This window comes from Lonchura striata, chromosome 3 (genome assembly GCF_050655825.1).
Source record: "Lonchura striata isolate lonStrDom1 chromosome 3, ASM5065582v1, whole genome shotgun sequence".
In the NCBI taxonomy this organism is placed as follows: Eukaryota; Metazoa; Chordata; class Aves; order Passeriformes; family Estrildidae; genus Lonchura; species Lonchura striata.
The window spans coordinates 6,051,288-6,067,210 of record NC_140705.1 but is presented as its reverse complement, the minus strand read 5'-3'; the positions used below and the strand labels follow the sequence as shown (position 1 = coordinate 6,067,210).

Here is a 15,923-nt window from a genome sequence, read left to right as displayed (position 1 = left end):
CTGGAATTAGTTGAAGCCAGCAGCAGTGTGGGACATGATCTTCAGTAGCTGAACTAAGAAGTCTGGAGTCTCCTCTCCATCACAAGACTATTTGAGATCTCTCAGAAAGAGCATTTGCACCCAAGCTGAACCTGAGTTAAATGGGAATTTTAACACTGGCTAATATTTCATTTCATTTGTAGCATATCTTTCAGCTCTATCGAGCTCTGGTTAGCATCTTTGGAATTACTGCTATTGCCTTTAATTACTCTGCAAGGGTGTTGAAAGAAGTAAAATTAAGACTTGATAGAACCGAAGTAATGCTAGAAAATTCTACTTCATTGCAGTCTTATGCAGCTGGTTAGAAGAATGAAGGAGCAGTGTACATGGTTCCAGTACCTATGTGATGGCTTTCAACAGATCAGAAGAATATCATAGGCAATGTGTGTTTTTTTGGTGTATCATCTTGACAAGCTGTTTTTTTCTTCTGTGATCTCTTTCACTGCTTTTTGTTGTTTGTCAGGAGAAGACGTGGTACAGCAAGGTCCCTGTGTCCCTTTTCCCACTGCAGGATGAGATTTATCCTCAGGCAGATGTACTTTGCTGGGCTACTTTGCCATTGGATTGTGTCAGCTTTGGAGCACAAATTAACAATGAAGAAATTGGTTCTTGGTTTTTTTCTAGACACTAGCATAGCCATTGACAATGAGCATTTATAAACAATTCTTATCTTGCCCTAGCCACTTATTCTTTGCTTTTTTTTGGCAAAGCACTTGAAAGGGGCTTGGTGAAGGCTCTGAAGAAGCTGGATGACTACCTGAGAACTCCCCTGCCAGAGGAGATTGATGCAGACAGCACTGAAGAGGAAAAAGTGTCTAAACGCAAGTTTCTGGATGGAGATGACCTGACACTTGCTGACTGCAACCTTCTGCCCAAACTCCACGTTGTGAAGGTAAAAGATGTTGTGAGATGGTCAAAGAATCCATATCTGACATGGTGTGCCTTGCTCTGACAGCTGAGTGCCAAAACCAACGTGTATTTCAGCAGAGAATTCTTCAGGCCTAGAAGAGCACTTTGAAACACAGTTTTGCTCTTCAGGGCTTCCTAGAGGTTAAATAAAGGAACTTTATATTTAGTTCATGGGAAAACTGTCCCATCACTTATTAGTGGTGAAGACAGTACTAGGTTCTAGATGTCTTGTCTCTATTTTTACCCTTCTGTAAGTAGCAGCAGTCTTTTCTATTAATTAGTTCCTAATGCCCTTAAGAAACATGTCAAAACTTTAGTCAGTTCCCACCCATTTGTAACTTAAGAGCAGCAGTCAATTTCTTTGGGGAATATTTATTCCATGTGGCATTTCACACAGAGAAGTTAACAAATTAAAGTCATTGCCAAGGTCCAGGACTTAAGATGTACAATGGTTGCTGGTATAGTGCAAATCATGTACATCATCTTGACTTCTAAATGTTGCATTTATTTAATTTATCAGATGACATGTTGCTTTAGAATAACGCAAATACCTGGCAGACCTTGGCAAGCGAGTGAGCTAGGAATTAAAGCCAAGTCATGCATCTAATTTGGCTCTGTGAGCCAAAACATAAACTGAGCCTGGGAGCTGACTGCACACATGCAAAAAGAAAAAAAAAATTAAAAAGCACATAAGTCACCAGGTAAGAAATGTGATAATATCCTCACAGGTTTAGTGCTTATTCTGACTTGTCTTCATTGGTGATGTTGGAGTCAGACAATGCAAAATGAATGTGTGGCCCCTCACTGGTTCTTGTCTCCTAGGGATGAAATGAAAGATGTAAAAAGAGAATTAAAATTTTTCTCAGACAAGCATAGCCATAGGATATTGCCTGAGAAGCATTTAACAGATAGAAGAAAAGGGTGAATTATTTTTTCATTTGATGGAAGATGTGTGCTGGAAATTTTGAAAATATTGACTTAAGCTGCCCAGCAGGTTTTATCTTCCCCATATGTGTGTGAAGCATCATGGAAGGCAAGAATGCTTAGTTAAATGCAGTTTAGGGCAGGATTTGGGCTTTCATATACCAAGTGGATCCTGGTAATAGAAACAAGTCACAGTCATTTCTGAGAACATGACTGTCCTAAGAAATCTGAGATGGAAAACAGCTCTACCATGTGCTTTAAAAATAAAGGGGAACTCTGTGGCACATATGTATGTAATTTATGCCCAGGAACAATTTTATACTGTCAGAAAAATTAGAGATTGGAAGCACTCCTTAAATTAGCTAATCCATCCTTTCCTATCAGATAGCTCACTCTGTCACCACAAGCTTATTCTATATGGTGTATTCCTACAGGGAAACTGAAATATCCCAATCCAGCAAGGTACTTAACCAACCAACTAGCTTTAAGTGCAGATTAATCCCATTGACTTCAATGGGACTGTACAGGTGCTTAAAATTAAGTATGCACTTAACTATTTTCCTGAATAAGGGCCTGAGTGTTTTTAGAAATCGAAAATTTGCCTTGATAGACAATTTCCTAGTCTAACAAGTCTTGAAATAACCATTTTCTCTCTCAGTTTATCCCAATGCTCCTGTTTCTAATATATGCTAAATCATCTTGGTTTCCTAATCATGGTACCCATACCACCCTGAATTTCTCCTTTTCATGAACATGGATCCAGCCTTCAAACAGCTGTAGGTGGTTATATCCTCTGACACCATTTACCAGGCAAAATATATTACATATAGTAAAAATATAATACCATATATATATAAAAGAATGTTAAACATAATAATTAATATGAAAATGTTATAATCATTACTAATGCCTTTCTCTTAAATCTATCTTGCTCTTTATAATTCAGCCCCTTCTTCTGTGTGTCTAACTTTAGGTGATGTACTTAAGAGTTGTAAAAAAAAACCCCAATATGGTAAAATCCATGAACTTCAACTTAATAAAAGTTGAAATTTTGTAACAGTAGCCAGTTTGTAGCTTTAGACTATCCTTAGGCCAAGCAGCAGCCTTGCATGATAGGGGACAACCAACAGTCACTTCTCAGGCTTTTCTATGATAAATCGCTTATTCTCCAAACATTCCTCTAATTTGCTATTAATTGTATGACATAAGAGAGCAAGAAGCCCCCTAAGAAGGAGATGTATCCCCTGTGAGATGGTTTATTTTCAGGTGTTTTATCTTTGCTTTAGATTGTTGCAAAGAAATACCGCAACTTCGAGTTCCCGGCGGAGATGACGGGGCTGTGGCGGTACCTGAAGAACGCGTACACCAGGGATGAGTTCACCAACACCTGTGCAGCAGACAAAGAAATCGAGCAAGCCTATGCAGATGTGGCCAAGAGGCTCAGCAAGTCCTAAGTGCCCCCAGCCATGGCTCAGTATCCCCTTTTACAGACTCTGCTCCTTGTTGCCTTAAGATGTACTTTATCGTTATGCTGTCTGGTTGGCATCTTTATGACTTCCCATGTTCCAAGTGTATTGGGCAGGGACAAATCTGCCTCTCCCTGGAGAAAAGAGAAGGCAGCTGTAGTGGGGGGGGTGGTCAGAGGGGGATGGGGGTGGACACCCTTTGAAGTCTAACCCAAGATCTGGCTCAACTAGTATTATTTGCAATCAGTATTGGAAATGAGTCTGCTTGACTAGTTTCTTGTTCTATGTTGGGGGTACATCATGATCTTCATTCTTTAGCATTTCAAAAATAGCTGAAATTTCAGGTAAGAGAGCTAGGAACACATAGAACTGGTTCCTCTCTAGGTTATTTCAAGGACGTTTTCCTTCAGTTCTATTAAGATCCCTGAGGCATGAACAAAATTCAAGAGAGAGAGAGAGAGAGAGGAAAATAGGAGTTTGACCCTAAAGCAGAAATGCTCTTAGCAGTTATATTTAAATAAACTCTCTGAATGCATCTTCTGTCTTAGCAGGCCCAGGAGTTTATAGGGTATTTATTTTTAACTTGGCGCAAGAGGGGGAAGCCTGAGTGAATATGTCAGACTTGCAGATACTACTCTGCATAAAATTTGCATGATGGTTGTTGGATCTAAATGTTTAAAGCAGAAGAGAGTGAAAGAGCAATTGAGCAGGCAGCCCTTGGAAGGGCAGGGCCTGTGCCAAAATGCCCAGTGGATCTGCTGGTTGGTAGAGACAGACAGGCACAGCAATAACGGGGCAGCAGATTGACTCCAGCACCCACAGAGGGAATTGGCACAGCAAACCAGACCACGCAGGATATTGTCATCTCGACTGTATGGTTGCCAGTTCCTTTATAATTGCTATCTTGGGAAACTTGGATCAGCAGAGGGAAGCTGTCGCTGCACACGGATTCCGGGCAGGGGAAGCTCCAGATGGGTCACTTGCAAGCACTCATCATCTCACCCCAGGAGGAGTTTGCTGTGGGAGCCTCAATCAGGGCAGGCTGGCACAGTGAGGGGCACATTTCCAGCCAGGAACTCAGCAAGTGTGCTAGCAGAAATCCATGCATGGTGTCTCAGTCCCACTCATCCAGACCTTACCCATCCAGGTTCCACAATTTTGAATCAGGTGTTTTTTTCCTAAAAGAGATTATTTTGCCCTGTCTTCAGTGCCTAACTGGCACATCTGCTTTATACTGGTGATTATTTGCACGTTTTTTCAGCAAATTCAGAATGACAGCTCTTTCACTTGAAGCTCATGCGTTCCAGTACGTGAGGAGAGCACATGGTTCATGGGTTTCAGTTTGTGGGGGGATTTATTGCTGTTTTAAAAGATAAAATAAAGCTGAGCTGTAACCTGATGTAGCTCCCTTCTGATCAAAGTTGCTAAAGCTGCACTGATTTGAAGGGAACCTCAAGCTGGTGAGCTGTGACTGAGTGGAACCTCACAGCAGCCTTGTTTGCAGCCAGAGAGCTGGGAAAGTGGAACAACATTGAAAGCCAGGCTCTGTCGTGTGATGCTGATGACAATCTGAAACCATCCTTTTGCTTTAGTGGGATAATTCGACTTTTCACACTAACCCAGCTGAGAGCAGATTGTTGCTCATTGACTGAAGAGAGTTTGTGGTTGACTATTGTTTCACATGCAATGGTCAATTTGTTCTGAACTTTCAAAACCTTGGAAGAAAATCCATGAACTGCCAAGTCGTCTCCTAGAATGGGCTATTTGCCTCCAGTGGCTAGACTGGAGGGCAAAGGCTTGCACTCCTTAAAATATTGCTAAGAAATCAGCTGGCTCAGAGAACACTAATAGCAGCCAAAAAAATCCGATGAGATTAGAATTATCTGCACAAGCACATGTGGCTTGCTAAAAACATTTCTTCATGAGATTTGAGTTGTGATATTATTTTCTTTTTTTTTTAATTCTGGCATTTATTTATTTATTTATTTAATTGACTCGATTATTTCTTTCTGTCTTTCTGGTTTTTGTTTTCACTCAACACTTAAGTCAGGATGGCTCAGTCAGTTTAGAAAAGTGTTATTAGCAAAGCTCTTCAAGTTTGTTCCTAGAGAAAAGTCTTCTATCTGATCAATGGTCCTCGGGATTTTTTACTCTCGGTATGATCCTGTCAATCAACCAAAACTACATTTTTCTCATTTGCCTTTTCCCAGGTTTGCACTTCAGTCAGTAGCTTTCCTTAGTCACAGTTGCTGTGAATATTTGAATGAAAGATGCAGAGGCAGGTTCTTGCTCTCTGCTTATTATATTTATGTCCTAAGTCTGTCCAAACATGCAGCAAATCTCAGGCAGATCTGCCCTGATTTTAATCTCAGATTCGTCTCCATTTTGCTAAATCTCAAAGTTCTGAAATTCTCTTATGTTTGTCTCTATTTTTATAGAAGATGGCCAAATCACAATCAGTTGATTTCAGTGACCTCAAATTGCATCTGGTTTAAAAGAAAAAAATGTTTTAAAATAGTTGGGCTCATATAAAAAAGAAAATTATCTATAAATGCAACGAGATTTTTCTGAGATGATTTGCATATTCTTAAAAAAATTTTAAGATTTCATAATAAAATTTAAAAGTCCCCAGGCTAATTTCCTTTCAATAAATTGCAAAAAAAATTCCTTAAATATATTCATTTTTTCATACAGTATTCTACAATATCTAGATAAAATATAATTATGGGTATGAGAAACTAGAGGAAAATGCAGCAGTTTTCAGCTAGAGTGCCAGTTCTGTCTGAATTCAAGTCTCACTCTGCATTCTAACTTTGCATTTTCCTCATAACTCTATTATAGGCTGATTCAAGATCATGGACAGGTTCAGGCATTCCCTGACCTTTTTTTGGGTTTGAAATCCAAGCTTATGTTTTCAGATCTGTAACTTTTACTCACCTTTGTGCTTCTTGGCTATATCCATTGCCAGAAGCAGGAAATACTGGAAATCCTACATAGAAGAGTGTTTTGCTAAGTTTTTGAGCTCAGTTCTCAAGGCTCAGGATCCATCACCAACGAGATTGTAAAGGGCTCCAGATTCTTTTAGGTGGAGTATTTTTGGTGACCTTCCATTGTATTTAGAATTATAAGTAATAAATATTAATCTTAAAGGATTGTATATCTACATTGGCAAGGCAGCATTTCTAAAAAGAATCTAAGTGACAAGACAGACATTGCAGATTTACAATAACTTTGTTCATAAATTTTTTTGTAAGATGTAAAGAAAGACATAGTGCAGAGAGGGAAGAAGCCAACAATGTGGATTTAATAATCTACATTTCAGAAATGCAGACCAAATGTCTGTGAAGATGTCCATTTCATCCAAACATTTCTTAGATATTTATTTCAAAGCTCCCTGCTCAGTCATTCCAACGCTCCATTCATATTGTAAGGAATATTGATTTTTCTTCTATTAGCAGTGGTATGGGAGTTCTTGAGAATCCCACAGATTAGTTACCCTTATTCTCTGTTAGACCTGTTTGAATCGCCAAGAGGTCATTTTGCAGCACAGGTAGTACTTAAGAGTATCTCCCTAAAGTCTATTTAAAGCAGAAACATTTTTTCCTATAGAAATCACATAATGATGTTGCTTTTTCAGGTTTAGTGTGGAATATAGAACTATGGTTACTCCTCTGGTTGCACTAGCTGAAAAGCCACTGCCAGGGCGAATGACAGTCTATAGCACAAAGAAAATAGACAACTTTGTTTCCTACAAGAAATTTCAGTTGAATTGCATGTACTATTTATTTTAAAGATATATTTATTTTATTTTCACCCCTAAACACCTTTCTCCCTCTCTTGTCTGTGCTCAAATTCAGCTCCAAGTTAACCATAACCATTTCCTCAGTGATAAGTAGCAGGATTCTCATGGATGGGCACAGGGGAAACTGTGTAGCCCTTCCATCTGGTAGGATGAAGCCTCTTGTCTTCATCACCTGGGTTTGGCTAATTAGATGAGTTTAAAGCATTGCAAAAGTTTAGCCCATGGAAATCACACTTCTGTAAAACCAGAAGCCCATGGAAGCATTATTGTTTTAAAAAATGAATTGGTGTTTTAAAGAAAAAAAAATAACCCCTAAGTCTTGTGTCCTCCTTAATGTGTATTCTTTTAAGCATCAGGAAATTTGCCTTTGCTTATTACTTCTCTAAATGTATTCATTATTCTTGAATTGTTTTTGATATTAAGAAATATTTTTCCGGTAAGATTTTGCCTCTCTGCTGAATCTTTCATCTATTCATTAATTTTTGATGTCTGCAATGACTTAGTAATTCCAGAGGAGGCAGGAAAGCTGTGAGGTTTATACTTGTTGAGAAGCTGAAGGAGGTAATGATTTTTTTTTTTTTTTGAGAAAACAGCATTAAAATAATTTTTTAAATTGTGTCTTTTCACCTGGGATACTTTAACCGAAAGTTAAGTAACTGTTTAGTCTGGACTGTGAATTTCAGCACAGACATGAGCAAGGCAGCATGTTGAAGGTGGCTTTGCCTAGGGGTTTCTCTCAGGTAGTAGACATGTTCCCTCTGAGTCACAGATTCCCCATTTCCTCCTTTCAGGAGGGCTGTGCTGGTTTGGACACTGAACTGGGACAGCCCATTTGGGGCTCAGCAGTGAAAAGAGGAATCCTGTTCCCTTTTCTCCCCTTCCAGCTCAGGTGCAGAGAATGTTAAGCTGTTTTATTTCCTTGTCCCACATTCTAACAACACTTGGTCCCAGAAAAGCTGAGAAACCCCATCCAATTCTTTTTTCCAGAGGTTGATAAGTGAATTTTTTAACACGTGAAGAAGAATCCCGTGTAACCCCTCAGGCATTCCCCACGCAGGACTCAGCAGCCTCTCAGAGACCACAGCAATCATCTTATTCCCCTGTTGCCCCAGCTCATTCCCCTTTCACCATTCACTGGAGGGATGCTAATCCTGAAAACACTCCCAAGGATGCATTTGAATGTGGTGGATTTGAGCTGTGCTCATCAGCTAAGCAGCTCTGAATGGTGGCTTTGTCACAGCTCAGCAGGTCGTGCCAAGGGGACCCACCACCCTCTGGAGAAGCTGAAACTGCTCCATCAGTGATGGTGCAACCATGATGAAAGGTTTGAGGGCCACCTTTCCTCCAGCCTGCCTCCCTGGCTGAAGTGTTTGAGCTCAGCTGGAGCCATGATCCAGCACTAATGAGCATTTCTAGCTTGCAGCATGTGAATAGGGACTACTGATGTGTTTAATGTTAAACATGTGCCTGCCTGCCTGCCTGCCTGCCTGCCTGGAGAGGGGCCTAAAAGCCATGACAGAAAAGTCTATACTAATGAAGGGCATTATTACTCTCTTCCCTTTGAAATCTGGTGGCAGAATTCCCAGTGGGGGAATTCCCAATAGGAATTCCCAGTAAAGCCAAAGGTGGCATAAGCATGAAGATGTTTTGAGTGCAGAGAGAACAGGGAGCACTCAGGGAGAAGAGGAGGCAGAGAGGTGTAAAGGTTCTTCGTGCAGAAGGACACCAGGTGGGACTGCAGGGACACGGGCAGTGCTGCCAGGCTCTGCTCGGGTCCCGTGGGGGATCAGAGTGGAGCAGGGCCCAGGCTCTGCTGGCAGTGAAATGCCAAGGCGTGTTCTGCTGTATCTCCAGCCACACTCCCTGTGGTGGCGTCCCACAGAACAACGATGCCTCCATTGTGTCTGCCTCACTCTTATTATGAAGTGGCTTGTCTAAAGAAAACTAAGAAGGGTGGGGATTTTTTTTTTTTTTTTACGTATACATGGAATAAAAACAATCCAAATATTCTTTAATGGTTCTCAACATGATACTGTCAATTCTCACCACAGGGTGGAAATGAAATGAAATGAAATTAAAACAGAAGAGTTTGGCTATTGCTAATGGGTACTACTGGGAGCCCTAAAAGCAGTTTGCAGTGTAGAACCATAACAGGAGTGAACATCCTTTAATTCCCAGAATTGCTTGGGTTTCACAGGGTCATTTTGGCCTATTCTGCTGCACTGCTGAGAAGTTGCTCTTTCCCTGTCTCTCTAGGTCCATAAACTCTGAAGAATTTGGGAAATGGCTACAGGCACCAAATTAGTCTTTTTCTTTCTCACTCCTTTTTTTTTCCTCCTTCATTAAATTAACTACTTTAGTTTGGAAGTTAGCAATAAGTAAGTAGAATTTGCAAACAACAAATTTCTCTACTCTTTCATTAAGAAAGTTTTTAAGAGTTTTCAGGAAACGAGAGGTTATCCCCCGTGTTGGAAATAAACTGTGGTATAAAATACAAATATAAGTGGGATTCTGATTGAATTATTGAAGCAGAAAGATTGCAGGTTTTTTAAGGATCATGCTTAGGTGTAAATGAACAGAATATTCCAGATACTGTAGTTGGGGCTTCAGTTCTAATTTCTGGTTCAGGTTTTGTGTTTGTTTTTTTTTTTTTTTTTTTTGTTTTTTAAAATTACCTATTGTACAACATAAAATATATATATACACTTATACATATATATATTCAGAATATTTATCTGGATTATTTAATTCAATAATGCTGTGAAGTTTGTTGGGATGGAAAGTGGCATAAAGAGGAAAACTTACACATTTGAAACAGCACTATTATTTCTGTGTCTTTGATTTGGTTCCCACTGGAATAAACAAGAACCACACTATTAGTTGTGTGGAAGCAGGATCTCAACTTCACAGACCCCAAAAGTTTGGCAGTCCCTTGGAGGGCAAGGTAATTTGGTATTTAGCAATCCGAGCCTTGCAGTGGGCGCAGCACGTTTTGAAGGCATTCAGAGCCATCCTTGGGTGAGGGAGTGATGCTTGCAGAGGACCCCAGTGAATCCCTGCTGTTTTAAAATGAGATTAAGCCATCATGAGATGTGGACTGGCTAACCCCAAACCAGGCGTGTTCGCCTGCAGCGCAGCCGCTAAATTGTTCTGACATCAGGAACCGCAGTGAGGGAGCTTGGCCTCAGAAGTGAGTCAAAGCAGCATCTTTGTCACCAGTCATTTTCTATTTATAATGACACAGATCTATTTTATAATCACAGGGAGGCACAACAGGAGTGTGCTTTGTTCTGCCTAAATCGCATTTCTCGTGCGGGTGCGTTTAAACACAGCCCTTGGCCTCTTGCCCCACACCACACACACCCAGGGTGGGCAGTTCTGGCACAACAATGCACACCCTGTCGTGCTTGAATGCTCAAAGCCTCCAGTGCTGGAGCAATAAACTCCTGCTAAATGGCTTAAAAATGCTCCCTTAAGTACACCGAGCTGCCCCGCTGCTGCCTCACTTCTCATTTCCAACGCTGTTGTGTTTCCAAGCCTTGTGTTTCAAAGAAGCCAGGAGTATGTTGTGTGATGGAAATTGCAGGGCATTATTAACTGTAAGAACTTAAGATGAAAAACCTCACTCCCCAACCCAACCCTGGTGCAAACAGCTTTTACTCCTGCCTGCGTTTTCAGGGGCTATGAACAAATTCCCAACAGCTGCTTGGTTTGATTCCTGGAGAACTGGTCCTCATCTGTGCAAACTCATCAAAGTGCTATGATGGTAGCCCCCTCTTTGCTCCTTTTTTTTTTTTAATGAAGGGTCCTGCTGTGTATTTCCTAGAAAATTATGATTTTGTGATCAATAGATTTCTTTTTGTAACCTGTTTTCAGTTCTAAAGCCTGAAGATCAAAACCAAGTTGCATAGTAAGATTTGGGGGTGAGCAGAAGTGCTTTTTCCTCTCCAAAACCCTCATTTTTCAAATCCTGACTAATTTAGAGCACAATTCTGGTTACTTTGAGGAGGTCTGAGGTTGAAGGAGAGGAAGGGGAGCCCACTGAGAGAGGCTAGCAGGAACCAGTCTGTAAGTCTTCATAGATGTGTGGACAAGTTTCCTATCAGTGTGTGAGTAACCTGTGCAGAGACCTGCATGGCCCCAATGGACCCACAGTTGGTTAAAACCTGCACTGATATTTAAAGGCAAAATTTGGGCAGTGAACCATGACATGATGATCAGACATGATACCTCTTCAGGGCACTATACAGGCAAAAAAGAGCTCATTTGAAAGGACACTCAAATTTTTAGCTACTGGTCAAGACCTGAGTTCACATGAGTGGATTTTCTCCTCCAAAATGTCATTAATCCCAGAAATAGCTAATGGCTTCAGGGCTTCCACCTGAAGTATTGGGCTAAAAGCAAGATCTGAAACTCATGGAGAAATCAGGAATTACCTTTAAAAAGACCTGGTAAGCTTCAAAGGAAAGTAATTTATTTGTAAACAAATATTTTATAGTATCTGACAGTGAAAAGAAACTGTGTATACAGAGGTCTTCATCAGATAAGAAAGCAAGCCAGGATCCCTTTTGTGTAGTTGTGTTTTTCAGTCAAAGAACATCCTCTCTTAATGTGCAATTTTAGGTTAAAGTGCAACCTCTTTGGGTAGAAACTCTATTTTTTCTCTGCATGTGCAGCTCTTTATATGACAAGACTATGATTAGGGCCTTTGTGTGCTGCTCTAACCCTCATAACCTGTAATAATAGGAAAAATATAATTAAAATGTCATTGCAGTTCACCTTTAATATTATAATCGTGAGACTCTGTCAACTGTGAATAAAATAATGTCCTTTTTGTATAATAGGTAGTATATTTTATTATTGAAGAAAGAGTTAAATTTAATTTTTAAACACAAAAAGATTATCTGCTCATTTTTCATTTAAAGCTTTTGAATATATAAGCAAATATTTCTTTTTTATCCTTCAAATGAGTATGTGTTAAATGAAGAAACCCACCTTCCTGAATTGGATCTGTTTATAATTATATTCCAAGAGTGATTAACACCTTATAATTTGAATAAAAGTGGTTTATTTTCTCATTGGGTTATTGTGGAACTTTGTTTAATTTTGTTAATTTTTTTTAAACAGACAACTTTTCTTTGCCTGCAAAAAAACAAACATGCTCAGAGCTTGAATACAGCTATAGTCATCCCTTACTCTAAGACTGGGATATGAAAACTGGTGGGATTATAATATACATCTATAAAATAATGGAGGGGTAAAATGGGGTGTGACCATTCACTGTTTCTCATATCAGAGATTATGTATTTCTAATAAAATAATCAAGCAGCAAGTTTAAAGAAATCAGAAAGAAAGGTCTTTTTACACAGTGTGTAAATAAACTTTGGAGCCCTTTACTGAATGATGCTGTGCAGATCAAAATGAGTATGGGGTTCAACTTCCTGAAGAATAGATCCATAAGTGTTGTCAAACATGGAACTTTGGAAGCAATGTCCAAGTCAAGAAGTCCCAAAATACCAGGGCTGAGAGAAAGTCCAAGAGGAGGTAGGTTTCCATATGCATAGTTTTCTTGTCTTTTTTTTTTGCTGTGAGAGATTAGACACAGCCACAGGAGGGCTGGGTGTCTTGGCTCCAGGATGTCCTTTCTGGGATTACAATATAGAAATGTGAAGTATTGTAAATTGAACTCCAGCACAGAACTTTGAATTTAGCTTCCCCAAAGCAAACCAGTTCCAGAGATGCTTTAGATACAGAAGCTCAGAATCCCCCCTCATAGCAAATGACAGGGGATCACATTCCATCTGAAACAACAAGATTTCACCATCCAACAGCTGCAGCTGGGGAGGAACAAGCAGGATTTCTCTGAATTTACAAATAAACTTCTCCTCTGGTCACAAAGATTGTACCCAATGGGTCAGATCTCTCTAATCTCTCTAGTCCTGCATTGCTCTGGTACCACATCTCTTTTGATGTGTGTGATACAAAAACAGGCATTTGTTTCAAATTCTCCAGACCCAAGGTGGTAAGTGCCAGCCTAATGTTTCTGCTCAAACTAGTGCTGAAATACCATTTCACTTGTCCAGCACTGTACAAATACAGGGCCTTGGTTGATTTCTTTTGGACTGAGCCCTAAATGTGCAAACACCCAGTTGCCCCTTTATAGCACATGTGATCTTTCCATTTCTCTCCAGTTGTGGAAGCAAGAGAGAAAACCAGGGAATCTGAAAAGCTCAACATCAGACATATTAGACATATTAAAGAATTAATAAATATTTTCTTTTTCTTAATTAGTAGCTAGTCCTGAATGGAAGTTCAGCTTTGCTGTTCAGTCACTCAGCTGGTGAGGGTTGCTGGGCACTGCTGTGGCTGATGGGGTGTCGGAATCCATGGTATTGATGATTCTGAGATTGTAAAAAGCCTCTGTCTTTCTGCCCCATTGCCAAAGAAGCCATAATTGGTCTGTGCTGGTTCCAAGGTTGTTTATTCTGTTTATCTCTAACATGTTCTGCTGCCCTGCTGCAGCTCTGTCCTGCAGGGCAGCGTGTGGGGCTCTGCCCTCAGTGGGGTGTTACAAACATTAAATACCAGAAACTACCTGTGCTATATTTACAATAACGTGCCAATATCTGTCACCTACATTGAACAGTGTGTCCCCAGTCTAAACCAATAGAAAAATGCCAACACCACAGTGAAACATGGAGGGCATGAAGAAGGAGAAAAAGGACAAGACACATCCAATTTCCTCCATCTTGTCCCCTTTTAACCCCTAATCTAGAATTCTAAAATTCTACTTTTGCACCGTGCCACACTTAATTATTACTCATATCAAACACTCAGAGCTTGTAATTCATCCTGTAAGATTGAAAACTCTTTTCCATGGACAGAGATCACAGACAGTGTCTCTGGGGGCTCTGTACGGGGGGTTCTTGACCCCCTGCCAGGGTGCCAGACCTGCCAGGGCAGCCAGAGGGAAGCTCTGGATTCCCACAGTGAGGGACACTGCTGTAAAAACACACACCTTGCACAGCTCCATCATGTCACTGTCATGCCAGAACCACAGGCATGAGACTGCTCCATCCTGATAAGCATCTCTGACAGTGGTCAGTACTGAATAATTCACAGAGGGCTGCCAGGAGCCCCAACCCTTGAGGTTTGACCTACTGACCATACACAAAAAATGTACTGGCTTTGTCGTTTATTTAATTAAAAATTATTCCAAATAGCTCTGTCCCCTCTCATTGTACAAACAAACCTAACACAGGTCTCAGGCTCTCTGGACACTGGTCTAGGTGATATTTGACAGTAGTAAAACTGAGTGCATCAGATCCATTAGGCACTGTGTAAAATAAGTGGTTTCTGTGCATAAGTGATTGTGATTGCGGATCTGAATGATGAAAAATGGGGTGAGTAACAACCTGGATCACTTATGACTTTTCCTGTCTTTATTTTATCATTCCTTATGCCTTTGCCCTGAGCAAAGCCAAAGCTTTCCCCTTTCAACAGCAATGTCTCACTGCTGCTGGTCATTTTTTTGGTCATTCAGTCTCTGAAAATTCACTTCTACCCAGGTAATCGCTCTCTCTGACAGGGATTTGTACTGCTGTCTCTCCCTGCTTGCTGTGTAAAAAAATAAGAGCCCTTGATGGGCTCCACAGAGCTGCTGGCACCTCTTCCTTCAGCGAAGGGGTGGGGGGAAGCTTTGTCAAGGAGGGTTTAGTTTGGGTTTTCTTTTTTATCTGACTACCTGACGTAACACTCCACACGTCCTGCTCGACATGCAGCAATCAGTCCAGTCTGCGCCAGGCAAGAGTTTAGACATTTCAGGTGTCATCCATCCTTCATATCTCATGCATGCCTTTCCTTTCATGAGCCCAGCAGATGCCTTTAATTGCCAGCCTTTGCTTCTTGGCTTTCCAAGGAGCAGCAGAGGAGCTATGGAGTCCCTCTGGCGCAGGATGAAACGAAGGGGCCCAGCAGTGTTATGACATTTTCTTGCACTGAATTGGCTTTGGGAAGAATGGCCTCTTTCCTCCCGTTAGATAAGCACAGAAATCTTAAGCAGATGCTTGCAAAACATCAAACAAATATATACTTTAAAAAAATAAATATAGGCTATACCCACATGCCCCATAATCTGGCCAATATTCAGCCACCGCTGACAGCATCTAGCCTTTCTCTGGAGGAGCCTGGAGGAAAAGGAAAACCCACAGTCTGGTCACTCCTCAGCAGGACTGGAACTGGCTCCTCCACCATCCCAGAGCCCAGCATGGCCATGCCAGCGGCTGGTGGCCAATTTCCAACCCGCCCTGTTGTTCAGCAGCTAGGGGGAAACAAAACCCTTCTCTCTTGGGTGTTGTGTGTACACCCCAGGGACTTTAATCTCTTTGAGTTTCTCCTTAAATCAGCATTGCAGAATGCAAAGGGGAATTTAATGCCATAGGGAAGAAGGCGCAGCAGTTTGAATAGTCTAAACTGCCAAAAACAAGAAGAGGGTGTTTTCTTCAGCACATATGTAAGCCTTGTAACCCTTATGCTCCTGAATTTTAGAGGAGAGATAGCAGAGGGGATTTCTTCTGGTTCCCTTGCACTGAAAGCCACAGGTTTTGGGAAAAGCTGGATAGAATTACATTCACTGGGAAGTGTGAGAAAGAACTTATTGCAAGAAGTCCCCCTTCCCTCTATCCTTTGTTAAAACAACATTAAAGAACATTATTGGTGCCAAGGGAAGGACTTTGAAGAACTTGCTGGAGTTCAGGTCACCCGTGTAATCCTCATCCAACTCC

General features: G+C 40.8%; 1 protein-coding gene across 2 annotated transcripts in view; it reads left to right on the top strand.

The window, feature by feature from the left end:
- CLIC5 (CLIC family member 5) overlaps window positions 1-12,218 on the top strand; it is a 78,232-nt gene extending 66,014 nt beyond the window's left edge. For both annotated transcript variants that reach the window (XM_021527240.3, XM_021527241.3), the window contains exons 5-6: window positions 750-931; window positions 3,159-12,218. In XM_021527240.3, coding sequence (XP_021382915.3) covers window positions 750-931; window positions 3,159-3,326 — 350 coding nt within the window. In that variant the 3' untranslated portion in view covers window positions 3,327-12,218. The remainder of the gene's footprint in view (window positions 1-749; window positions 932-3,158) is intronic.
- Window positions 12,219-15,923: the final 3,705 nt, after the last annotated feature.